We start from the raw sequence: 27,770 nt of genomic DNA, 5'->3' as shown, positions 1-27,770 counted from the left end.
CGTCTTCTGGCCTGTTTATAGCATCTCCTCCCTGCAGGTCACACAGTCACTCTGCTTCCTTCCTTGTTCTGCACTCTGGTTTCCTGCCCTTCCCATTCCCACCACCTCTCCAGTCCCATCGCTGCCAGATTCCTTTTTCCAACCTAATTATCTCTCTCTCTCCCATTTCCACTTCTGTGCTCACTCTTTCTACGTGGATCATGAGATTCTCGTCTGTACTGCCTCACTGCAAGGGTCAGCACCAGTGAGACACTGTCCGCCCTGAGCTGGCCTGTCCCATGCCACGCTGAGCCACTGGGGGAAAGAAACACAGAGAAAACCCTCTGCTGTCTGTCACTTAGCTGAGAGTGAAGGTCATCCAGAAGTGCCGTGCTAAGTTTAAATGCCCTCAACAGGGGCAACATTTTTGCAGACTTTAACTCTTGAACCATAAAAGCTATATACAGATTTGCTTTATGGAGCCCTAAGATAGACTTGGGTACCTGTCATGGTGTTTCAATTCAAAAGAGCAATGAGCAATTCAGTTTATTTACTGTCCAAGCTGCCAGACTCTGGCTGCTTGTACTGTCTGTAGTGAGAATTACTTGTGACGTGTAAGTCACTTATAGTGACAGTCTGAATAATGCTCCAAGTCTCTGTTGAGTATATGTGAACTGCAATCTTCCCTGATTTCATATTCATGCCCAAAGTACAGGAACTGATGAAACTATTAACACACACCCCCACCCCCCCCCCCCAACACCATATTTTTTAATACATAGAAAACAATATGTTTTCCTTATTCTTGATGGGAAGAGCAGTTGTGACATTCCTGCTGATTTTTTTTTTCCCCAAATTTAATAGCAAGAGCCATATCCAACAAGGCAGCAATCAAGTTAAGACACCTAAATTTCAGTTGCTAATAAGAGCTGTATCAGACAAGCGAAGTAATGGGTGATGACACTAGCTTTGCCTAGTATTGACAGGGGTAGTTTCATGCTAAAAAGCTGTGCAGTAGAGCTTAGATAATTACATTAAAACATAATAAAACATACATGTAGTAACCACACTTGTTCAGCATCAATAGTGGCAACCAACTTGGACAAGTGATTATTGCATTCCAGTGGTGGTGTCTTATGTCTCTTATTTACCTCCGTGCAGGAATGGTGCATGTTTTGTTTACTCTCTGGGAACACAATATTATGATATTGCTTGTTTGAAGTGCGATTTGCAATTGCTATGATGTGAAGTGACCAGTTTGGCTGACAGATTAAACTACTGTTATTTTGTAAATGTGGTTGGAAGATAGTGAAGGGAAGTAAAATTAATGTCTTCTGATTTCTAATTTGCTCTTTCCAAGAGTACATAGCTTGCTTTTAACTCTGCTTGTGAATACATACAACAACTTAAAAAATCCAGACTCATGAGTCACATCACATAGAGTCAACAGAGGACCAAAGGTCTGTTTTGGCAGAGAAGGCAGATTGAGAGAAGAATATTCTACTAACTGATGCAAAGAAACTGAGGTAGTCAAGATAAGATCTATTTAAAATAAACAGGGGGCGAGGCAGGGGGCGGAACAGGGAGGATGTTTACAAGGTATTTGAACTGCATCATTTGGTGCCTGTCTTAGGAAAGAGGTCTTGTCCTCTTTCCTCTGTGAAGAGAAGGAAGTTGAGTAGCACAAACTTTTTCAATGCTATATGTGTTCATGGGTGTCTTGTCATTTATATGTGTATGTCGTAATCGTGTGTATATTATATTAACATGATTATAGATATAAATGGTCAAGCATACACCCACACATTTCCTTCTTCAGACATTACATATTCCATAAGTTTTCCTAAAGCTTATGTATAGTTCTGATTATGGGATACAGTGATAGCAGCAACATGAACCATAAGGAATTCAGAGGACTGAGCAGAGAGGGGATGGGTTTCCTAGCATTGTTTTAAAGCTGTTTTGATTGGTGTTGTGTTACTAGATGCCAACCAGTGGCCTCTTCCCCAGTTGTGAAGGACAGCCTTTCCCAGAGGGCAATGTTTCTGTATGCTTGGCTTGCTTTATGCTGTATTCCTAAACCATCTTTAATGAGATTTATTTTTGAAGTCCCATTTTAATATTAGATTGGGAATGCTGTGGGTGAACTAGTCTCTGAAGTCTGTTAGTCTTTAGCCGTTTATCCTGCTCTTTGGCTGCTTTTACTCTTTCTTGCCTGCTCTACCTGGACTGGAAGCTGGCCAGGAGCGAGGCAGGGCCTCAGGCTCGTCTGTCATGGCGTGCTATCGTACGCTGGATCTGCTTCCCATGCTGTGGAGGTAGCGGGTGTAACTTTTCTGTTACCTAAGTGCCAGCACGTTATAAAGTTGCGCTGTGTTTCGCTGGCAGAGCAGTCTGGGATTAATCAGCAGAAGGAAGCAATGAAGTGAGCGAAACATAGCAACGGAAAGCTGTCATGGAATGAGGGGGGGGTTTTTGTTTTTTTAATAGAGATAGATAGTGAGAGAGATACTTTCATGGGTTTCTGCAGAGCTATCAGAGGAGTGAAGGATAAATTTAGATGAGCTCAGGTAATCCAAATTGAGAACTGCCTGTTTCTGAGCTCCTCCAAGTTGAACTGGTTGTGCTCGCTCACACTGAGCACTTCATCCGACTGCGGCATTTGCTCCCTCTGCCCCTCGGTGATGAATACACCCGAGGGTCCGCTCCCACTCCAGAAACGCTACGCCTGCGATCTTCGTGGGCTCTCCCAGCCCAAACCACAGGTCACGGGGCTCCCACTCGCTTTTTCCCATCCCTGCTTTTCCCCGCAGCCAATCAAGGCAGCGCCAGCAACATGTGATGAGGAGCAGGAGCCTGAATGAGCGCGGCTGCCCCGCTCGGCGCTGACAGCCCAGCGCTGCCCAAGCCGCGCTCCGGCCGGCCGCGGCTTCCCTGCTCCTGCTCCTGCTCCTGCTCCTGCTCCTGCTCCTGCTCCTTCTGCTCCCTCTGCTCCCTCTGCTCCCGCTCCTCCTCCTGCTGCCGCCGCTGCTTCTCCTGCCGCTGCTTCTCTCCGTCTGTGGAGATTCGTCTTCGGAGCAGTTTGCCAGACCCGTTGGTTCCTCGGCCCTCTTGCAGCAAGAGGTTTTGTTTTCGTGCCTGAGCGCAATACTTAAAGAGCAGTTTGAGCGTGGGAAATGAGCGCCGGGACTGCATCGCAGCTGTAAAGCCTGCCTGGCTGAAACAGAAGTTGAAGATGCAGTTGAAGATCCTACATTAGGCATTTCGGATGCTCTGGACATCTAGTGTCAGGCCAAGAAGGTGTAGCTATGTACCTTTTTGGCAGTGAGGATTACGAAGTGGTAAGATGTCAACTAAGGATTTTTTAAAAATTATTATTTACTTTTAATGTTTCCTGTCTCTCAGAATTTATTGGGCAGTTTGAATTTCTGTCAGTGCTGTTATTTCTGTAGTTGAACTTCAGTACTCACCAATTCGATTGCTTTTTAAAAATGATGTTTTTTCTGCAAGCTCTTCAAGTAATGAGGTACTATTTGCTAGATAAAACTGAATTTACTTTCCTTGTCATGTTTATCTCATTGTGGTGATATCGAAAATATTCAAGTGCTGATTGTTTTGAGGCAATTCAGACTTTGGGTTAAGCAAAACCATGCTTCCAAATAATTCACAGTTTGTCTCATACTTTGTAATGTAGATAGACTACAAGTAGCTTACAGAACTGCCCTTAATTGTATGTTTGTGGGGACGTTGCCAAACCATTTCTTTTGTACAGTTCAAAACATGTCATTGTAATGTAATGTAATGTCCATCAACAGAGCTAGCTTAAAAAAACCCCAAACACGCCCACATTAAGATCTGACACTCTTTACTTCAGTATTGGTGTAAAACGACATCTGAAATAAGTTGATGATGTAAGAGAAGACAAGAAGAAAACCGCTAATAACTCCGTGCTGTTGCATGGCATTGGCAGCTGATTTAAAAGTTTGCAATTTTGCAGCCTGAGGCTCATGTGCTAACGTTGTAAGCAAAACGGATAGATTCTTCCACCCATACACCACTTGTGACCGAGTCAAGACCTCAGGAGCTTTGGTGAAAAATAACGAGACCAAAAAATGTGTATGAACTTTACTATAGGACGTCAAAATAGATTTCACATGTTAAAAAGTGGCACATTCTTTGCATGTAACTGGCAATTGCAAATGTTTTGTTTTGATTATTGAAGTTGCTCTTTGAAGTATGAAAGCGCCTTTTATGGCAGTCTGGGTTCTACAACACATTTCAAGGAATTAATTCAGTTATTTTGGATTTTGTCCTTGTTTTTTCTTTTTTTTTTTTTTAATTCCAACCAGCTATGTTTTTGAGATGCAGGAAACGTAGAAGTTGTTGAGGAGAATAATTTAAACGTGGCTGTCTGCACATTGAACTCATTTGTGTGTGCGAATCGCACAAAGTTTCACAAACTAAGGCAGGCAACTGTAAAGAACTTAGTTTCTCCAAAGCAGCAAACAACATAGCATTGCAGTAATTATGCTATAGATTGATTACTTATTTATAAAAATTGACAAGTAAAAGAAAGTTTCCAACCTTAAAGCTTTTAATGGACTAGTTTATTTTTTTTCAATTCATTACATCTTTGTAGCTATTTGTAAAGTGTTGCAAATATCTCTTGATACATTTTTGCCCAGTCTCTATATACCATTGTACCCTGTGTAGTTACTTACTGGTTTGTACAGAGAGTGAAGCCTTGGGTCTGAAATTTTGAAGTGCCTTGAAAATAACGTAAATGACTGAAGAATGGTGTTAGGGTTTTGGACTCCAATGTATCTCTCAATCTCTTTTCCTGATGCTGTTTCAACTTCTAAAAAGTATTGAAGGGTCTGTGTCATAGAAAATAGTTTAATGTTTAAGACACATTTCCCAGGCAGGTGGGACATCTCATTCCAGTCCCTTTTCTACCACATAGTTAAGAGAAGTGGAATAGCATCAATAGAAAAAGGTAAGAATTCCACCATGAACTGTGTGGGTTTGGGCTTTCTTAGTTTTCTCTGGTTTTTTTTTTCCTCCCCTCTTTGATATCTCTAGAGGTCCCTGAAACTGCGGTGTAATGATCTTTTCAAACAAAATGTTTCGTTAAGTCCTGACCAAAATATCATTTGGGCTTTTTCTTCTTAGTTTTTCTTTAAAGCAAGATAGTTCAGGGGAAAATATGGATGCACTTTTTTGGTGTTATTCTGGCAGCCAGACTTACTAAGATGTTTGCTTTACTCAGTGATAAGTACAATAGAATAGATGGCCTATGTAAAGCTTGAAGAATTGTTTTATTGTTCAGTAAAAGCTAGAATCAATGTAAAACTTCTAATTGTACAGATCCATAGTCCATGAAGCCATATGCTCTGCACTGTGGAAAAGGCATTTGTTTTATCTTCCCACACAAACAATTACTTGTGAGTCACTGAAGGACAAAGTGAGTGAAAAGAGTGATAGTGAAGAATCTCAGGATTTAATTTTAAGTTCACTATTAATTTCAAACAATTTTAAATTAGTTTGAAGTATTCTAGCTGGGCATATAAAATCTGATTTCTATCCTAGAAAGGAGATTATTGATAAAATGAAACATAGAATGATTAAAACATCTCTTAGAGGAATTCAGTAAAACCTTCTTTAAAAACCCAACCCTTAAATAGAGTAATAGAGAAATAGAACTTTCTGTGGTCATTGCATGCATTCCATATGCACACATATATGTCCACATGAGCACGCACATGCATTTGCAAAAACTTGAGCGTCTGAAGTAATATTCTAACTCAGTTAAATTTAATAGTGGAACTCCACAGACTGGTACAACCAACTTTTGCCTGTGGTGTCCTCTTTTGCTTTCTTTTTGTTCCTGTATATAAACAAACTCGGATTATCAGTTTACTCTGAGTGCATGATAAGTCTAGATATCTGGCAACACTGATAATTGATTTTTATATCATGCCCACAAACCCTAGCTAAACAAAGATAATATTGCTTAAGGATCAGTTATCAAAAGACAATGCTGGGGTTTATGACCACTTCATATTAAAAAAAACCAAAAAATATCATTTCATGACATAGTGACAAATGCTATATTTTTTAAATCATTAATAAAACCATGTAGCTGTGGTCCTCCCCTGTTTGAATGGGTTTTTGCATAAATATTCTGACTTGGGATATTAAGTGTCTTGACATTGCATTTTAACACTTTAGGCAGATGCTTATTAACCTCTTAAGAGCTGGTGGAATAAACATATGGTATCTTTTGTGACCTTTTGAGGCATTTTTTTATGCCATATACCTGGAAATGTAGAGGTATTTGAGTATGGTAAGCAATTTAATTTCATAAATACAGGAAACTATAAAAACCTTCAGTCCAAGCAATCTCATTTGTGGCTATGACTTGTCTGTGTAGGGATTTTCCTGTTTGTTGGCAAAATAAACCTCTGATAACAGAACAGAATTGGAATAGTTCATCAAAAATGGACCAGAAAGTGGGAACTCCTTTTCAGGGCTGCCTGGTAAATCATACTCTGCATTAACCTCCCAAAGCAAAAGCATCTAAAACTTACTCGTGACAACCTTTTTAGTTGCTGCATAAGGGATGAAGGAAATCTAGGGTAGTGCTTGCATGTTTGGGAGGCCTGGCTGGCTCTCCTGTGCCCCCAAGCTACGCTTGGCCCAGCAGAGCATTTCCCATAGCTGCAGAGCCTCTGATCTTGCTCCCTCAGGTGGGCTTTGCCTGGGCTGTGGGCACTGGGCATCTCCAGCCACATCCCACCACTGCCTTTCCAGGGGCCCTGGGTGTGGGTATGCTGGTCAAAGGCTGACAGCACCAACTTCTCTCTAATCGGGCACAGGACACCTTGGCATTTCATCTTGCCTCCCTCCCAGCAGCCTTTCCCAGTAGAAACTTTGGGCTCTGTTGTAGTAGGGTGATCAGACATTGCGATGCTATGTGTAGGATTAATTATGATTTTTGCTGAGAACAACCCAATTGCTGGAAAGCTATTTTATAGCAGAGTAATTCAGAGGCAGAGAGGAGTTTTCCTGATAATTTGTCATTTAAGGAAAATCACTGAATTTCATTTACTCTATTGCATGCAACTTTCAAACTTTTGCAGTCAAGTAGCTGTTTTTAACTTTCTTAAGAAACTCAAAACTCGACTCTTTTGCTCGTCATAGATTTGTCTCTTTGAAAATATCCTTAAAAAGAATGGAAAACCTTTTTATAATTCCAGTATTTAGTTGTGATGTCCAGAGCAAATGTTTTGGTTGCCTTGGAAATCCAGCATTTATCACTTGTGTTCTCCAGGCAAAAGTTTTGAAGTTGTCTATTTCAATTAAATCTTCACTTCCCTGGAGTTTGCCTATGTCCTCTTGCAGGATGGAGCACTTCTTACGGAATATTAAGTATGATGTTGATAAATGCCAGTTATACTTATGGCTCCTTGTAGGTTAGCATTATCTTCTAAAAAGTATGAAAATCTGTCTGCTAAATTTCTAAAGGAGTTGCAGATCTTGAAGCAGGCCAATGACAGTCAGGTTTGAGAGGAGTTACTTTTTGAGTGCTATTCGTGAATCAGTCAGACTGATTCCATTTGCAGCAGGCATACTGCTGATAGGGCTAATTTTGCTGTGAGAAAGGAAAACCCCACCTGTTTTAGAAACATGCTGTTGAAGTCCTAGAAATCAGCGGGGAGAACACATTGATGTGTTTTCAGTGTTTATTCTGAGTCATCGCTACTTACCTTATTTCATAAACTGAGCAAAAAGAGAAAAGATAAGAAGGGTGTTCTTTAAGATTGGAGAGAGTCACATGTAACTGTTTAGCAATAGTATTTTTTATCATACTGTGGGTTAACACAGGAACATGTCTAAAAATCATAAATCAGGATTGCTTCTTACCTACTCACCTACTCACTCGAATTGCAAGTTTCTTATTGCAAGCACAGTTCTGCAAATTTCTTGTTGCAGAACAGTGTAAAATTTTAACCCTGAGATTTTCGAATGGCTTTTCCTTGTTCATCTTAGTTCAACCTAGGCCAACAATATCTAGTGCTATGTTCAGATGAATAAGTTGTGTGGCATGTGTGAGTGTAACATGAAGTACAGATTTCAAAGGTAGGAAAATTAAATTCAGCCTCAGGTTTGCTTCAGAGTCATGAATCCATCCTTGGACAAATGACTAGACATTTTGATTCTTTACCTTTAAATTTTAGGTGATACTCGGTTCTCTTCAGGTAACAATAAAGGTTTAACTTTTTGAAGCTGGTAAGTTGCTTTAAAAATACCTGCTTTGCACATAACAAATGCTAGTATTTGATTAATTTTCAACTGCTGGAATGGAGTTATTCATGTCTAAAACAGGGAGTTTAGTGAGAAGAGCTCTATGTGAAAGACAGATGTGCTCACATCCAGAGCTGGATGTGGGTTGTGAAACAGTCACCCTTAGCAAGCCTTTACCCGTGGATTCTCTGCAGCAGCCAAAGTGTAGAAGCAATACAGTTTTTCTTTCCTAAATTGGAAAAATAAGGGTCATGCTGTATGGCATCATTCCCCATGACTGGCTCAGAGATGTCTCAGCTGCATTTTAAGCATTGGATATGAGTTTTGGGATTCCCCCAAGGGAAGCCTGGGAGAGCCGCTGGCTTCGATCGTGTAGCAGAATGGCTCCTGAAGTAGTTTCAGTTTAGGATAGGGGAACACTAGGGAAGAAAACCTTAATAAACCCATGCAGAGAGAGGTATTGATCATTTCTGCGTTACTCCCAGGACACCTAGCATGCTTTCCGGTTAGTGATTTGTTCACTACAAAGAAGTAGTGACCATACTTTTTTCCCCAGAGTAAACATGGGTTTACTCTAACCTCTTGTAGTGTATGCAAAGTAGATTCTTTCGTAATATTACTGTTTGACCTTCATATAGCTTTCTTTTCCTTGTCTCCTTTCTTTAATTTTAATTTCACCAACTGAGGATGGAGCCTTTTTGATTATTGACAGTATACTGAAGGGATTTATACTATGTCTGGCCTTCCCCTACCTCTGTCCCCACGATCCAACACACAAACAGGCAAGAAAAAGAAAAGGTGGGGAGCTCTGTGGAGACCGTAGCTGGAGGCACTGAGCTGTAAGTCCTGTTACATATGTGAGCCTGTGAATGGTAGATCAGCTGTCCATCACACAGAGCACAACATATCTATTTTATGATGTTGTGTTCTGGGGTACATGAAGCTTTCGGAGATTAAAGACAGTGTTCCCCATTCAGGAATTAACTTTGAGAAACAGATATTTCCAACAGCTAATATGAGGCAAAGCAACAACTGTAATTAACCTGGATCCTTCTGTATTGGTTTAGTGCTGAGTGGTGTCTGAAGGTGATAGAGGAAGGGAATGAGCATACCTCTTACCATGGAAGTGGTCACGGTTAGTGTACCATGTTTGAGAAGCAGGTTTGTAGCTGAGGCACGCACGGGAGGGAGCCCTGCCAAGTGAGCAAAGGTCAAGTGGTTTCTAGCATTTAGAAAACAACCACACTGACAAGCTCCAGGTGATGAAATAGCAAGGCAGAAGTTTGCTTCTGTTTACCGAGTAGAGGGAAAGAGATGTAGAGTGTGGAAATTGGCCTGGGTTGGCAGGACCAGTGCAGTTCACCTCACAAATGTGAAGACAAAATAACAAACCCAAAGTATTTAGAAATGGCATTCATAGATTGTGTGAGTGAACAGCCTTGTGAACATTTTACACAGAATCACAGAATGGTTGAGGTTGGACGGCACCTCTGAAGGTCATCTGGTCGAACCTGCTGCTCAGGCAGGTCCACCTAGAGCCAGTTGCCCAGGACCGTGTCCAGACAGCTTTTGAGTATCTCCAAGGATAGAAACTCCACTACTGCCTCAGGCAACCTGTGTCAGTGCTTGGTCACCCTCACAGTGAAAAGGCTTTTCCTGATGTTTGGAGGGAACCTCCTGTGTTTCAGTTTATGCCTCTGGTCCTGTCACTGGGCACCACTGAGAAGAGCCTGGCTCTGTCCTCTTTGCGCCCTCCCTTCAGGTATTTATATACATTAAAAAGATCTCCCCCTGGGCCTTCTGTTCTCCAGGTTGAACAATCCCAGCTCTCCCAGCCTTTCCTCATGTAAGAGGAGGAAATGGACAGGCTCCGGTCCCTTCATCATCTTTGTGGTCTTTCACTGGACTCTCTCCAGCATGTCCATGTCTCTCTTTTACTGAGCAGCCTGGAACTGGACACACTACTCCAGGTGTGGCCTCACCAGTCCTGAGGTTTTGTTTGTGTGTTTTTGTCGTAGCTCCCTCTTTGTTTCTCACCTTCATCTTGCAGCTTGTAGTAAGTACTGGTGGAAAAAACCAAAAGGTGGAGATGAGTGGAGAGACTTGTCCCTGTGTGCCCTCCACTGAACTGCTCAAGGTAGCTCTGTACCTCTCAGCTCCTTTTTCCATCTGTGAGACAGAAGTGGGAAAGAGGGAAGGAAGTCTCACTCAGGATCTGGGAATAGTTGGCTTCTAATTATGCTGATAGCACCAAGTCCTGATGAAATCTCTAAATTGCTTGGTCTTGGTTTCAGTTTTTTCCATCTGAAGGAAATAAATATGATAATACTACCTACTTCCTGGCAAAGCACTAATCAACCTCTCTTGCTGGACAGTTTACCTCACTGAAGTGAACCAGCATGAACTTTTAAAAAAATAACTTCATGATCAGGAATACTTGAGTTTTTCTTTTCCCTATTGTCATCTACTCTACATGTCTTGATATAAAAAATATGGCTATTTTTCAGTGAGGAACTGGAATGGAGCCTAATGTAGCCATAACAGGTATTACCAGAAGGGGCAGCAATCTAGCTATGGCAGCACAGAGCTACCAATAAGCTAAGTCATTGTGCTTCTCTGAGTTACATAGCTGCAACGTACTTAATTAGCTTGGATTCCTCTGCACACGTGTGTGTGCATATGTTTCCAGGCTTTTGGGAATTATTTACAACTTGCTCTCTGTTATGCCATGTATATTCACACTTCTTTTTTCATTAGATGTCGGGATACCTGTGTAGTTAGAGAGTCTTGTGGGTAAAAGATACTAATGGCATGCCTGTTTTAAGTCTTGATTTTATAACTCTCAGGGTGGAGCCCTACATGGGAAAGTGGTAGGTATTTAGAAGAAGGTAGCTTGAATGTTAAAGAAATGGGACTTGTATATGCTGTGCGTGAATATGGTACAAGAAAATTCCAGATCTTGCAGGGGCGTCAATGTAGTGCCTCTAAAATAGAGTTATTTTAAAGTCTGTTTTACAATTAAGTATTTGTGACATGTTTTGGTATCTATGTTGTTTAGTCTGTGGATGGATGTAAATTAGCAGAAGGGGTACACATGCAAGAGGTTTCATGTGAAAAATTGAAATCGTGACTCCCCTGCAGCACATATGGAAAGCTAAAGTCAAAAAGGCATGTTCATGCTGTCTGCCATACGTGCCTGCCTGCCTGTCTGGTGCAGCAGACTGCCCATTTCAGATGCTCTGTCCTGGGTAGCGCAGCTACTTTTCTCCCATCAATGGTATATGAGGTGGTGTCTGGCAGTCTAGATAGCATGTTGCTCTCTTGACCTTTCAACGCACTAGTAGTTATGACAGCTCAGTTAAGCACTCCTAGCAGGCAGGCTGGATATAGTCCAATGTCATTTTGATAGGAACCGTCCACACAGGGGAACCAAGGGCCAAAAATCCTGTTTCAGATTATCTGATCTGAAACTTCTTTGATAATCTCTTCCAGGCACAATTCCTTTTGTCTGGTTTTTTTTTTTTTTTTTTTTTTTTTTTTTTTTTTGTCTTCTTTTACAGTTGAGATTGTGTGCTTATGTCTGTGTGTGGGAATACATTTTTGTTTTCCAGTTGGTTATAAAAAGTAGGTCTGATGAACCAGTTCAGAAACAGCTGATCAGACTAAATCTATTATTTCAATATCGGCTGTCAGGAAGTCTATCACAGAAAAAAAATCCATCTGCCTCTTTACCAAAGCCATGGGCATCTGTCTTCATGAAGACATGTCTTCTCTAAATTATAAAAAAGCTCTGGGCAACTGGACTGACTAAATGAAGTGCTGTTTGTTTACTTATACTACATGTTACTTTCCAGATAACAACTTTAGCTGATGAATAAGAATTATGGAATGCTGGGAATAGTTAGCTCATCTTCCATTGGAGTAATTAATTCTTTTTTCAGCAAGTCTTCTCTTTACATAGAAACAGGTAATGATAGCCATTACAAGCTTATTTATTATTTTATGCATCTCTGACCAGAATAATGTCTAAGATTTCTGCAGGGAGAAAATTTAGCAAAACTTGGGTGTTATGATTGCTGTAACTACAGGACTACAGGAACCAGCAATTTTAAAAGCTTTTCTCTGAGAAATGAAAGAATGAAATCCCTGAGAAGTTCTCCTGTGCACATTTCATTGTACATTGTCATTTACAACACAATGTGATTCTATACGTTTTAATTTAGCAATGCATAGGACTTTTTGGCATTAAAATGCTAGAATAACATACTGTATTTTATGATGTACAATATAGTTTTAGTGTTTTGTTAAATCTTACAAACAAGTCAAATGGAGTTAATAAGCATTGGTTTTAGTACGTTTTTGACTTTTTTTAAGGCGGTTTCTGTGTTTTGTTCCAAATATCTTGGCAACTTCTCTTATTAAAAAGAAATTTGTTAAATCAAAGTATTTGTTTATTGGTGCAAGCAAAGCAATGTTGGTGCAGAAATCCAAAATGAGAGTGCCCCCTACCCAGCTAAGGTCTTAAGTCTTAAGGGCAGGTAGACCATTACAGGAGTTTGAAGCAGAAGGAACAACAGTAGGCCAGTTTGTAGGAGCAAGGCTGATATCTGCATAGCTATTATTAGAGTATTGTAATACAAGAATATAATTGTGTTGCAAAGCTGTTCCTTTAAGGAGCAAGTGAATATGATAGGAAAAAGTCTCTGCATGTCTTTTTATAAAGTGTATTTGCCTGAAAGTAAATGAGAAATTTCATTTTTTCTTCACTGTTTTTTTTCATGTGCAGAAATGAGCTTTACTAAAACTTACTTTGTGCTGAACTTGATACAGTTGTATTTGTCTGCTTGTGGAAGCAGCTCAGCAGGCTAATTTTTGAGGGTAAATGTCATATAACTTCTTAATTTATTATCTTAAGATGATAGATTACTCTTAGAATTTCCTTACATTTTTCTGGTGTAGGAGATTAACAAGTAAAATTCTATATAAAGTTGAAAAATTTCCATCCATGGAGATTTTCAGAACTCAACTAGACGAGGCCCTGAGTGAACTAATCTGGGTTTGCATCTGGCACTGCATTGAGCAGGAGGTTGGACTAGATGTCCTGTCCTCCAGATGGCCTCTCCCTAACCTATTTTTTTCTGTGCTTCTATTTAGAGAATACAGTCTATATAGAAATCTTACTGACATCAAAGTAGAAATTCCCATGTTTTATGTTACAAGTCAAAACTCACTCTTAAAAGTCTTCATCTTGTCCAGCAATTGCCCATGATTTAGTTTCCATTGCTGAAGGATGCACTATACAATTCTGAAATTTTAGGCCTCTAATCTGTAATTCACTGTGATTCTTTTGCCTTCACCTGCATTCCGTATAAATATAGTGATATATCTATAAAGTGAGATCTGAAGGACAGGGGCATTAGATTGTTGCTCAAATATAGTCAATTTATCATATGTATCATATTGTGGTTTGCCCCATATATTTAAGAAAGTTGTGTTCCGTTTCCCTTAATTATCCTGTGGTCTTTCTAAGATGGAATTATTCGTATTGTTTGCTGTAATGCTGTTATTCGTTAAACAGACATACTGGCAAGAACATGGGTGGCCTTCAGAGATGCTTAAGCAAAATCATAAGGCTCATTGTACAAGACTCTAGTACCATATGCAAAATTTTGCTTTCATTGATTGACATGTCACTGTGATTTAACAGCAAGAAAATGCTTTTTTTTAAATAATCACCACATACACCTATTTGCTGATATCAGATAATAACTTAAACTGTTTTGCCTTCTGAATATAAGAGTTTTCCCATGCATGTGTGAATGTTATCCCCTCTCCCCCCCATCAGTAACATAGATTTGTAAGGAAAAATGAATAATTCTGCTCAGCTGTATCTTGTTGGTACAAAATAATGTTCTGATCAATTTGGATCCAGACGTTCGTGGAGTTTGCAGACAAGAACATCTGGGACATGGTCTGCATGGGACTCACCTTAGTGTGTTGAGGGAGAAAATAAAATCCATCCAATACCATTTCCTCTAACTGTTGTTGCCTTGTCAGCACAGGAATAAAATTTGAGATCTTTCTCTAATCAAATGCCTCCCAGTAAAAAGCATACATTAAAAAAAAACCCCAAACCCAAAACACCACAAGTTGTGCTGGTTTGCTCAGGGCTATTTTAAATAAACCTGGACATCTGTGTCTGTAAGTGTGGTGGGAGAGATTAGTTCTGCCAGTTACACAACATGTTTTGTGGATCAGCTTGCCTTGTGACAATTGACAGTGTTGTCCCTGCACTTCTCTGGTAGATTTTATGACGTGAATGAAATGCTATTCAATTTAAATAAGGTCTATTTTAGCATAATCAAAGAGGAAACAAGAATGAACTGCTATTGAGATCATAAGCTATAATGAGTTTGAAAATGAACAGGACTTAAAAATACTGATGCCTTTTCAAATCGTAAAAAAGATCCATGCCTCCAGACAACTAACAAAACACGAGAGGTTATAAAAGAGCACATTTGTGTTACTGTTCCAGCTTCAGCAACAAACATTTCCTTTTCTTCTGCATGAGGAAAGAAACAATAAGCCATCATTTTTGGTTTACCCTTTGTAAACTCAAAAACTTTGAACAGGAGGGAGATGCTAACTGCGTGAATTACTGCTGATTAAAGATAGAATAATTATTACAGAAGGAGCGATGGAAGGGGAGCAGTGCAAATCTAGAGTGAAATTCTGGTTTCCTTAAATAAAAGTTTACAATACTTTGTAATAAGTGTTTCAGCCTAAGTCAGTTAAGGATAAATGTAAAATAAAATTAAAAAAAAAAAAAAATTTGATCCTAAATTCCTTTTTTTTCCAAAACGGAGATGAACTAGAATACTATTGAAAGCCAGTAGGCGCCGGACTTCTTAAAGCATGAAAAGCCTGTCTTGCATTTAGTGTTGACTTCAGACTTTAACCTGGCTGGGGAAGCTGGCATTGTGTCTCTGGAGAATCTTCCAGAGGATTTGAGTACAAGCAGTATGTATACAATTTACGAGCATACTCAGTGGGCAATAGGTGTGACCTGGAAAAGATGATGCATCTTGGGTTTCTGTATAATTTTGTAATTCTTATCTGTCCGTGAATACTTTGGGGACTGACTTCATGTAGAGCAGGGTGAAGACAAAAGGACTGTTGAATGCTTGTAAGCAGAACAAGTAGTTGTGGAATTAGCTTTCTGCTTATATGCTTCAATTTGGAAGCCTAGAACCACTGGGTATTTATTTGCTCTAATGGAAGACTCCATACAGTACAGAGATGGAAGTGGTTAGATGTTATAAAAATGTATATTTTTAAAAAAAGGCAGATATTAGCTTACTAACTCTCCTTGTAGCACTAGGCATATAAGCACAAATAACACTGAGGTATTTTTTTTGTTTTACAGTATTTTTATACAATATTTTTCATCCTAGAAAAGATATCTTTTGGCTTTTGTGATCTTCTCTGCTGCCAAATGGGAGAATGGAAAGAACTAATAAAAGTTCAGAAATGCTCATTGGCCTGCCATCCATCTCCTACATTATTGAAACCTTTCTCTCATATTTCTCCTCTCAAAGCCCTGTCCTTCTTTGCTGCTTTGTCATAGGTGCTCCTCTTCTGTGTGGTATGGATGATGCCCACCATCCACCTACCTACTTTCTGCTGGCTCCTTGTTCACTCTCTTCCTCTTTATCTTTAGGATTCTCATTCAAATAATAATTGTCTTACTAATTAGCACAGCAGAGGAGCAATCTCAGTGACATCTTTGTAATATTCCCCTGCTGTCCCCTCAGCAGGAGTCCTGTGGTGATACCAGCAATGGTGATACCAATGATAAGTTTGGGTGGTAATTTCTTAAGCAGAAACTGATTCCCTCGTAAACTGGAGGAAATACAACTTTTAATTGAGCATAACCGGATGAGCTTAAGGAGAGAATTAATCCCATTTCCAAACAATGGAGTAGAGAGGAAAAAGCAGGCTTTAGCCAGTGCAGTTCCCGAAGAAAACAAATTGTCAGGGACGACGTGGGTTCATTTGTATTTCTTTGGTCAGTGTTTAGCACAACATGTTTTGAGATCTTAAGGCTTGCAGAACTGGAGTTTCTATTCCTGTGTCTTTCATCGCTGCAGGTGCTGGAGACTCTGTCATGACCAGAAACCTGCTAGAGATGTGTTGGAAGGAATCACTTTATCTGAGGGATTTTACAAAGTTGACTGATCCTGGTAGCATATTAATAATGTTGCTTTACAGCAATTTGAGGCATTGCTTGTCTTAAAATTTTTGAATGAGTATTGACTATTGTATAGCACGTCTATAAATACAGGTTTGCCCAAGGTGTATGTTGGCTCTTTTTTGAGGAGAATTCTAGTATATTTCCAAAGTCACAGAGTCTTTTGAAATCCTGAACTCCTGAGTCCTGTATGAACAGGAGCACAGGCACTACATCCAGGGAGGTGATCACCCCACTCTGCACAGCACTTGTTAGAACGTACCTGCTTTACTGTGAACAGTTTTGGTGCCTCAACAGAAGAAAGACGTTGATAAATCCGAGAGGGTTCAGTGAAGGGCCCCCAGGATGGTTGGGGCTGGATCACTTGGCCTGCAGGGTCAGGCTGAGGGACAGGGGCTTGTTCAGCCTGGAGGTGAGATGACTTCAAGGGGAAACTGAAGCCCCCCAGCATCTGCAAGGAGGTTATGAAAAGCATGGAGTCAGGCTCTTCAGAGGCGCATGGTGGTGGGGCAAGAGACAAACACTGGAAATTGAAAGAAGAGAGTTTCAGACTGGATATAAAAAAACCCCCAAAACTTCACCATGAGGACAGTCTGTCAATGGGACAGGTTTTCCCGGAGACGTTGTGCAGTCTTTGTCCTTGCAGGTTTTCAAGGCCCAGCTGGATAAAGTCCTGAACAATCTGGTCTGTTCTCATAGCTTGAGCAGGAGGTTGGACTAGAGACCTCCTGAGCCCTCTTTCTGCCTGAACTATTGTGTGGTCCTGAGAACAAGATGTAGTACATCATCATAGGTCTGACACAGGAGAGAGCTTGTGCGGGTATTGTAGTCCTCAGGCATTCTTTTTTAAGATTTTGGGTTTATCAGCAAATCAAAACTGTATTTTGTGTCAATATTGCAGTAATAGATGAAAGAGGAACCAGTGGTCCAAAATTTGGTGCTTCCTCTAGAGGACAAAATGGCTCAATGAGGGATATGATGTAATGTGCTCTCCTGACCCAGACAAAGTCTGTTCTGAATGAGAAAGAAGTCTGTTCCTCATGTTTCTTTTATGTCTGAAAACCAGAAAATGTTTGGTCTTCTAGGTCGCAATAATTTTAAAAACCTGAGTTCACTTACTATCCTGGAAAGCAGCTGTTGTACTCTACTAAGCTTTGAATATTCCAGAACACAAAAAATATTCCAACATTGAGTTAGGAAAGATCACAAGACCATGTGCTGCTTTTATGAGGTCCTTTAATTTTTCTATTGCAATTCATTTGTATTTTATTTTCCTTCAGGTTAGCATCTAATTATTGTCACCATCTTCAGTAGCAGGCACGTTTCTGTTTCCAGGTTGCCTAAAATATATACTCCTTTTAACCCTCCCATCTTTATTTAAACAATTATATCTCAGTAGTGCTAATATAAATGCACAGTACGAGATCTACTTTAGCTGTAATGAAAATATACTTAGATTTATATGTTATTAGAGATTATATACTATCAGATGATTTCCTATAACCTTTCACTAATTTGATTTTTGTAAACTACTGTTGTATATACTCTTCACATTCTTGTGCTCGCTTGCAGATGGAAAACAGAGGCAGTAACATACAGAGACTAAGGTCTCACTTCTGAGAAATGAGGTAGGGATAGTGCTCTAAAAGTGCAGTAGGAAGGACTCATGAGTCAGAATCACAAACTCCGTCTTGCTCTCCCTCTTGCAAAAGGCAGCTGGTGGAGCTGTACACGCAGTGACAGCCACGTGGATTGGGATGGGAGAATCAGGCATGCAGTGCTTGCTTTAGCTTCTCGTCCTTTGTCGCACACTGTATACCCTCACCCGTTCTGTGTGGATGTGCTAGGTTAAATATCTTTTAGAGTCAAATCCAAAAGAGCCAATGGATGTGAACAGTTGACATCATCCAGTCTATAGATTAACTGGTATATTTTGTTTTTAGAATAAAAACTGTGAAGATATAATATACTGGAGAGAGAGAATTTTCCAAGATTATTATTTTGATATGTGGTAGACAAGAGGGACAAAAGGCCTTTCCAGAGACTCTTCCATCGTTGAGGAAATATTATGCACTGTTGTATTCTTGAAATCAGATGAGAGTAATTGTAGTATCTAAATGGTGTAAGGAGCCTCATCCTCTTGTGAAAATTGCAAGTTGGTTTATGTCTGACCAACAGGATAGGTAATGGGTATAAAGAAACAGTTTTGGTATTTTTCAAGCAGTGTACATGAGGATGAAGGCTGGAGCAAGGGACTAACACCTAAAACCACAAGTCCTCCTGTGGCTTCTGACACACTGGGAAACCAAGCTTACGTTTAGCCCACTGACAAGGATATGTATATTTTATGTAGCATTTTTATCCTGAAGTAAATTGTGCTGTGCAGTGTGAAAGGTGCTCACTTGGTGCTTCTGGCAGTGTCAGAGAGAGCAAGGCTGCAGATGCTTAAAGGATGATCACTCCTGCCAGAGTTACCTGGGCTGAGTCACAAATGAACCGCTGTTTGACAAGCTTGAGCTTTCAGTGAGCCTGAGTTAGGGAAAATTAATTAATTAATTCCTCAGTCTTCACTGTGTGTCATTTAACAAAGATGTTGATAAGAAAACCTCTCCTAATATAAGCAGTGAGCGAATTGCAGTGTTTTATGTCATGACAGTCATTGATTGCTGTTAACAAAAGATCATGACTAGAAAAATCAAGATTTCAGTAGTAGATGATGGGCTGGAAAATAAACTTATCAGAGGTTGAAAAATATTGTAGATAACTAGTCTATGACAACAGTTTCTTCAAAGTGCATGCTTGCCAAACTAACTCATGAAGATATATGGAAAAAAGATAATTATTTAAACAGAAGGATACTATATCGACAGTATAGAAATGCAGGGCAGCAAGCAAAAATATGTATTTAAACCAGTTGTTACATTTGAAATCGTAAACTATGGAAGAGTTCACTGTATATATAATTAAACTCAACATTTTTAACAAGTTAAAAAACAAACAAACAAACAAACCCCCAAACCTTCCATTTGTTATCTGGAACAGATTAAAAATGTTACATTTGAAAACCAAGCAGGGATTGTACATAAGAGATAATTTGATAAAATGCAAAGAAAATATTTTTTCCCTTCAAAATTCTCCATTGCTAACAGAATTTCATGCTAAATTTTCAAGGAAGTTATTTTTAAGTATGCAGAAAATCTTAATGACTTGAACCAAAATCCCAGATAAAAATATACTGACGATCTGGAACAGAGAATCTAAATTGGCACTTTTAACTGAGCTGAGACAAATTGAGATGATGGTTGCCATGCTTTCCTTAAGTTCTTTCCTTTTCTAGTTGTCTTTCTGTTTCCTTGTTGTCATCCCAGCTGCATTTTCCATTTTTCCTCTTTTTAATTAAGCCCTTGTAATTTTATGGCTGACCCAATCTTTGTCCTTCTGTGCTCTTGTATCGAGACATAGCACTTTATATTTTAAATCCTTTTTTCTGAGTTGTCTTTCTGCAATTTAAAATCCTTCTTTGGTGATATATGCTGTTGATTAATTAATACAGTAAAAAATGATATTTTCATTTTTCCTGAAAACCTTCAATTTTTTACCTGCTTCTGTCAGTAAACACCACCACAGTTCAGCTTGTTGTTACTAATAATCCTGGTTTACCTTTGCCTAAGGGCTTAGACATATAATCAAGTTACCAGAGCTTTAAAAAGTTATCATGAGTCAACCAAGTTGTGTTAATATCCATGTGTACACTGACAATTTGAGGCAAAAGTGAGATGATTCAAGTTCATGCAGCTTGCAATCATTTCCTTGGTGTATTTTTCTTCTTCTGACACCTGTCTCTGAGTTATTCCACTGGCAACATCTTAGCTCCGTCATTGCTCTGACTTTTCTGTACAGCTCAAAGTCATCAATAATTTAATCCCATCCTCTAGATCCAATTCATTGTCTCAAAAAAAATCAAATCCCATTTTTTTCTTTAGTTTGGGGATGTTTTTTGTTTTTAAAGCTCTCAATTGTGTGATTATATTGTTCATAAAGCATATTTTGATAAGATAGGAGACCTCCTTATATTGCTATCATTGCCCTCTTCCTCAAAAGCACTTTCTCTTTTTTCATAAGTGGGAGAATCTCTCTGTCAGAATATACAGAGCTACCAGATTATCCTCCTTCAGAGGCTTCACAGAACTAATCTCTGCCATAATACATATAGAAAACTTACTTAAACAACAACCCACCATGGTTATGCAAGGGATGAGTCATAATGCTGGGATCGAATATTTAAAAATGCTTTATTTTCTATTGCACTGCTACCTTGATCCCTTTCTTATTCCTTTTTTTCTGCTCATATTCTCTCATCCTTTCGACTGACAGCAAGTTCTTTTAAGCAGAGTTTGTCATTCACTTTGTGACTGTACAGTGCTTAGTACAATAGGGTCTCAAGTAGTTTTCCCTCTTAGTTGTTTTTTGCAAAACATGCTAAACCATAACACAGCAGAGCATCCCACAGATTTGGGGAAAGTTTAGCTCTGACTCTGAGGGGTCTGTTTGTTTGTTTGCTAACTAGGCTGAGCTCTGCAGCAGCCCTTTTGGAAACAATTTGCATATTGCCGAAGTTTTTCTGAAGAGTCACTGTGAAAAGTTATCATTCCTTTAAAAATACCTATTCATGCTACTTTCTCTTAGCAAAACAACAGGAAAGCAAACATTTAGGCCAATATCGTGAAAATGTGAGTGGAAAGGTGGAAATGGGGGGAGGAGTGGGGGGGTTAGTGGAGGGGGTTGGTTTTGATTTGGGTTTTCTTTGTTGGGTTTTTTTTCCCCCTGATAAAATACCTGGTACAACTGTTTACCTGGTTCATGACTGCCAAAATCTAGGCTTCTGCAAACCTAAAGGCTATTTTAAAAAACTCTGCTTTCATCCAGCTGTTGATTGGATTAGCACCTTGGAAACCTGTTAATGTTGAGCTGGGTGCTGCGATCACAGAATCATAGAATGCATAGATCAAGCTTGCCAAAGTCACGTCAAGGGGTAAAGAGAAGACTGGTTTCCTATATAATCTCCTTTTTAATCACATTGCCACCCTAAAGCTCCTGAGCTGTTCTAAAATTTCACTCCTCCTCTTATTTGAACACCCCTGTGGCTGTAGATGCCAGAGCAATGCTTGATTAGCATTAAATAACAACCAAAAAAAAATTCTAATCAACACTGGTTTTGTCTTTTAAATGCAAACATAGCAGAGGATGTCAGTGACTACTGTAGGAGCTGGTAGCCCTCCTTGTATAGAATCATAGAATCATAGAATGTTTAGGTTGGAAAATACCTTTAAGATCATCCAGTCCAACCACTAACCTAACATTACCAAGTCCACCACTAAACCAATTAAGGGTAGAGTAGAAACCCCTTGCCTCCTGGCTTGGTGGCTGGATCATTTATAATGAAAGTGAAAACTAGGAATCATTAAGATTGGAAAGGACCTCTAAGATCATCAGTCCAATCATCAACCCAACACCACCATGCCCACTAAACCATGTCCCCAAGTGCCACATCTACATGTTTTTTGAACACTTCCAGGGATGGGGACTCCACAACCTCTCTGGGCAGCCTGTTCCAATGCTTGACCACTCTTTCCATGAAGAAATTTTTCCCAATACCCAATCTAAACCTCCCCTGGCGCAGCTTGAGCCCATTTCCTCTTGTCCCATCGCTAGCTACTTGGGAGAAGAGACCAACACCCACCTCGCTAGAACCTCCTTTCAGGTAGTTGTAGAGAGCGATAAGGTCTCCCCTCAGCCTCCTCTTCTCCAGACTAAACAACCTCAGTTCCCTCAGCTGCTCCTATAGTAATTGTGGGAGAGCACAGTTTTACAGTATTTAAGTGTAAGTGTGTGTGTAGCTGTCAAATGGCCAAGCATTGCAGGGCTCATGCCAAGGACCGGAGAGGACATCAGGACTAGACTTGGCAGTTGCCAGGCTGTGAAGTGTCCATGGCCCTTACACAAGTCAACAATTCCTGCTTGATATCCGCTTAATGAATACATGGTGTCTTTCCTTTTTTTCTTTGTTAAAATACATTTCTTCAGTTTGTCGTAAGCACCAAATATACATGACAAGCAATTAATTAGAATTAGTTTGGTCTTTCCATAAAAATTCTACCCTTAAATAAATAACTTTAACATCAATATAACATTGTAGAGCATTCTCAGAACAGAATTTTGTGCTTTCTTCAACATAATTCAAAATAATGACATTGCTTAGACATGTGGAGAAAACTTCACAGATAAGAAATTTTCACATTCACCAGCTGTGGCCATTCTGCCAAACTGAGGTCCCTACTGATGGTGCATTTGTGGGAGTGCTTCTGATTTTCTAATTGTGTGGCCCATACATTTCATTCTGGTCAGCTAATTATGAAACAAGACAATCTGTATGCCCTGTTGGCAAATTATAATTAAAATTTGCCAATGTCAGCAGTTTCACTTCATGCTAAAATTTAACATTTTGCATTTTGCCTTTGTTCTGAAACAGTTTGAATGATTTTGAGTGAAATGAAACTTTTATGGAAATAACCTTTCAAAATTTTTTTTCTATTATTTTATTTCCTAGCACTCAAGAAGTAGTATTACATCACAAGGACGTAATATACCATCTAAAATCATGTCCTAACAGGATATGTGACGTTGTTCTGACTGTTTCAACAAGATTAGAAGATAAGCAATTAGCAATATCTGTGTATAAATTCTGAATATTGAAATGAATTGTTCCTCTTATTGGCACAGTGAGGCCTGAGCTTTCCATATTCAACGTATAAATCAAATAAAAACCATAAAGATATTTCTCCTTTTGGATTTAACATTCTCTTCAGCATTAAATGAATGAAGAGATGAAAAATATATCTAGGAGAAGAACCCAGTATTACAAATGAAGAGTTTATATATATATGTGCAGTCACATGTATTTCTTTATTCCTTATAAGATCTTGCTGTATGTTTAATTACTGCTTCATGCTTTCATTTAATAAGTAATAATACAATAAGTGTCTACTTGAAGGAACTTGTTTGATTTTTTTTTAAGAAGATACTTATTTTCAGGAATTTGGAGAGTTATCTGTCCTAATGATATCCAATTCATAAGTGGGTTACCCCATTATAGAGAAACGCATGGTACTTGGGTGATCACTTTTATTTTTGAGGAAGACATAATATAAAGGCCATGACTGAATTTGCAAGTGTAGTGATAGCTATATTAACCCAGTGAGAATTTAGTGCAGCAACAGACCAAACACATCAACAGATTTTACACTATGAACGTAATGCTGCAGTCAAAATCTGTATTTAAGTTCCAACTGTAATGACCAAAGTTAAGCGTGGGTATAGAAAACTAACAAAAAAAAAAAAAAGAAATGAAAGATATCTAAAGGCACCACCTAATTTAACTAAGGAGTTTCTACCTGCAAGTAAACAAAAATAGCAAAAAACCTCCTATGTACAGAGCAGTGTTTCTTACTTGAAGGACCTAGTCTCTTGAAGATGATACACTTCTAATACTACAGAAGATAAGACACATACTGTCTTGAAGAAGAAGGAGCTCATATGATCACATATGACCACTAACAGCATGAAAAGTATGGCTTCATATTATAAGAATACCTCATAGAAGCTACTCTAATATAATAAGTGATAGGGTAGTTGGTAAATATTTGTCAAGCATGTCATTAAAACAAGAAATGATTTTTTAAACAAACTGGGTTTGTAAACCTGCCAAGTAAGGAGGAAAAGAAAAGGAAGAAAGAATAAATAGATGGGGTAATTATTAACATGACTTATCTCACTTTTATTAGGCAGTTTCCCATGAAAGATGAGGAATTGGGGGCTACAATAGCATATTTTACATACATATATTACTGCAGCTCTTCCAAATTGCAGTGGAAGGAGATGAAGACCTGCAGAATCTCAGACAGGCTCAATTTCAGAAGCTCTTGGGGAAAGATCCATACTGTTCTCCAGAGCAACAACAAAAACTTGTGTAACCCTGGGAGGAAATGTAGTTTCCTTAGCTGTCATGAATGGACAATGCACATCCACTTGCCCCTATTTTCCTTGAATAGTCAATGTATTTGTACTGTAGTTTCATCATAGTTTTTATCTAAGTTTGAATTTTTTTTCATCTTAAAGTGGTTGAATACATTCTTAGCTCATATAAAAATACTCAGTAGTTTACGAAATGAATTAATTGTAAGTGTATGCTTCCCCTTTTCTTGGATTGCCCTGATGTCAGACTTTGAATTTTTTTCCATATTCGAGAAGCGAAGAAACTCCCAACTTCTGCTTTCCACAGAAAATTTACATGACCATGTCTGTCCCACTGGGAAAATAAATGTAATGTTGAGTTTGATTCATGTGATTTGTCAATATAATTAAAATAAATTGAATCATTATGATTTTTTGGATGTGTGTTGGGACTGTGGCCAACCCAAGACATGACCAGCACTGTAAATGATCTCGGTGGCCTGGAAGATGAAATTCCAATTTTAGCAATTCTGGCCTGACCCGAAAGGCATCTTGCCCCCCTAGGGGAGATAGGAATTATGTTTCTGACTTTTTTTTTCTTAATAGGATGAGGACCAGTTAGGCAGCATCCCTTCTGGACTGCAGAATGGAGGATAGTAAAAGTGTTGCCATGCCCCATGGTCAGTGGAAAATATGATGCATTAACTGTGGAAGTGCTGTAGAAAGCTAACACCTGCCCTGTCCATGGTGCGATTGCCGTGTCAGGCTTAATGGCTGGATGTTTGTTTTCTTCTTATTTAAAGGCAGCGTTGCTTTGAGGTTGGTTTACGACACCATGCCTTGCTTGGCAGCAGAGTGGCACCGAGGAACTGCAGTGCTGGTGGGGAAGGGTTTGGACATGCCCTTTCTGAAGAGGGTTGAGTGTTGGGGGACCCTCGAGTGTCCTGGGGGCTGGGGCTTGGGGTGGGGCGTTCATCGCAGTCTCACCTTTCATTGATGCTGTGATAACATCAATGGTTTTGCCCACAGGCCACTGTTGCGTCAACCATAACTCTACACTCAACTTCTGTCTGCTTGTTGCTGCCTGTCTTTTGCCACCGTTGCCATTGGGACCTCTGTCAGAAGTTGTGGCAAAGGGAAGTTTTAAAGAGTAGCCAAATTTGAAAGGCTCTGGGGAGGTTACAGGGCCTCTGGGTATTTTCCTAACACACAAGATTTTTCAAAAAATTCAAGCAAAGTTTGAGTGCTTTTTCTTTTATTTTTCTGCTCTTTTGCTTTAGCTCAGTAGGCAGTTTAGTTTTGGAAGATCACTATAACATAGCAGATGTATTTGGACTCCTGTAAGCAAAATATCCCTCGGAGAGTAATTTTCTTTATGTCAGTTCAAAGACAGCTTATTAAACTCTATTCTGTAACTATTATGGGCTTCAGAAAAGAAAAAAAAAAAATTGGAAAGTTAAAATTTACCTTTATTTTAAACTGTCAGTTTAGTGACAACTATTGTTTGCTTTAATAGTGGTTAAACGTAGGCTGCTGCATCACTTGTGATGGGGCAATTTAGTTGTTACACAGACACAAACCATGGCAGAATTAGGTCCCTCCTGGGACATGCTGACATGCTATGACACGTGCATGACCACTGTTCTCAGCTGTAATCTGTATTTTCTACTTTTCTTGTAACTGTGAATCTGTGTCGAAGGCAGGCGCTGCAGTCAGCTACAGTGATCTTTTTCAACTAGAACGTTGCATGCCTGTCAGTGAATCAAAAATGCCCGAGAAAACCATGCCTTAGTATGTTATTCCCATGTCAGTTTGTCAAGGGATAGAGGGTGGCTCTGAAAAGCAGAATATAGAAATTCAATGTTTTGTTTGGCTTTTGCCATATTAAGATCTAATATTTATGTGTTAAGTGGTATGTTGCAGTTATTCTTTGCTTCTTTCCTCTGCTAATGTCAGAAAAATATAAGCAGTAACTAGAGGGTTAAATTCCTGCTCAACAGGCATATTTTCGGATTTAGGTTTTTGTAAGAGAGCTCGAGAGGAGCTCAGCACTTTGCAGCGGAGGGAAGGCTGCGTGACAGAACCGAGCATCTGAGGGGAATGTGGCTCGTAGCAGACATACATGACGGGAACGAGACGCTGTACCAGCTCTTCCAGTTTTGCAGGGACCCTGTGTTTTCCAGCTGTTTACCCTTGAGATGTAAAATGGCAATTTGGCATAGGCTAACAACCCGGTGTGATGTGAGCATCTGCGTAAAAGGCTGCACATATGGAGCATGCCCAGTGATATGAACAGCCTGTTACCCCACCCCCAGCCAATCTAGGAAGAGATGAAATGAACTTTGCACTTGCAAATGTCACTGAATACATTTTGCACAGCATTTTAAAAGGTTCTCTTATAAGCACTATTTTTAACAGCCAAATCCGCCCCCCAAAACAGAAAAGAAAAGCCCTAGGTATTTTTCTGTGATCGATCTCAGTTTATGATCAATTGAGGCATCTCTCACAACATTTACCTGAAGCCTGGCTTATTTTACCTTTTTATCATTCAAGCTGAGATTTTTTGGAGGTGGTGTGGATTTTTTTGGTTTTTTGGATTTTCTTTTTTTTTTTTTTTTTTACTGGCATGAGAAAATTTGAGAATTTAATTGCAGTAGAATACTTGGAAACAGTGAGGCTGCAAGCTTGAAAGAGGGGAGAGAAGGAAGGCTCTCACAGCAGAGCATGGATAGGAAAGGAGCAGTGATTCTGCGGTGCTCAGTGTGCACATGTTTTATGAGATCAGTGCCGGGCGCTGCAGCTGCGGACAATAACTGAGCTGTCTGGCTAATGAAGGCCACCTGGATCAGGCTTCTGAAAAGAGCCAAAGGAGGACGTCTGAAGAATTCTGATATCTGTGTAAGCCCTACGTTTTCATTATTGGCATATATTATATGTATTGCAGAGAGGGAGAGAAAAAAAGACGGTGAGGAGAGGGCAGTTGTTTTCATTCTGAGTGAATTAGCAGAACTCTATTTTGTATGCAGGGAGATGCTGAGGGAAAGCAGAGCTGTCATTATTTATAGAGCTGTTCTGGCATTGTGGCTGCTTCCATTGTGGTGATACGGGGACATGTGTTGAGTCCAGACGGATTCTATTAGTTGGAAGTTGATTTGTGGTCATTTGCATGTTTTGCTGAAGGGCAGAGATGGATACGAGCCATTTGCAGTTCTGATGGGGAAAG

The 27,770-nt window shown here is 39.5% G+C and overlaps 1 protein-coding gene across 4 annotated transcripts in view; it reads left to right on the top strand.

Moving 5' to 3' along the window:
- Positions 1-27,770, top strand: part of CACNB2 (calcium voltage-gated channel auxiliary subunit beta 2) — a 257,342-nt gene that overhangs the window by 141,253 nt on the left and 88,319 nt on the right. For 2 of the 4 annotated variants that reach the window (XM_075706434.1, XM_075706433.1), the window contains exon 1: positions 27,377-27,445. The exons of the other annotated variants lie outside the window; for them this stretch is intronic. In XM_075706434.1, coding sequence (XP_075562549.1) covers positions 27,377-27,445 — 69 coding nt within the window. Of the gene's footprint in view, positions 1-27,376; positions 27,446-27,770 lie in introns of those variants that run through there. 4 annotated transcript variants of the gene reach the window in all.

This window comes from Pelecanus crispus, chromosome 2 (genome assembly GCF_030463565.1).
Source record: "Pelecanus crispus isolate bPelCri1 chromosome 2, bPelCri1.pri, whole genome shotgun sequence".
In the NCBI taxonomy this organism is placed as follows: Eukaryota; Metazoa; Chordata; class Aves; order Pelecaniformes; family Pelecanidae; genus Pelecanus; species Pelecanus crispus.
This window is presented reverse-complemented; position numbering and strand designations above follow the sequence as displayed.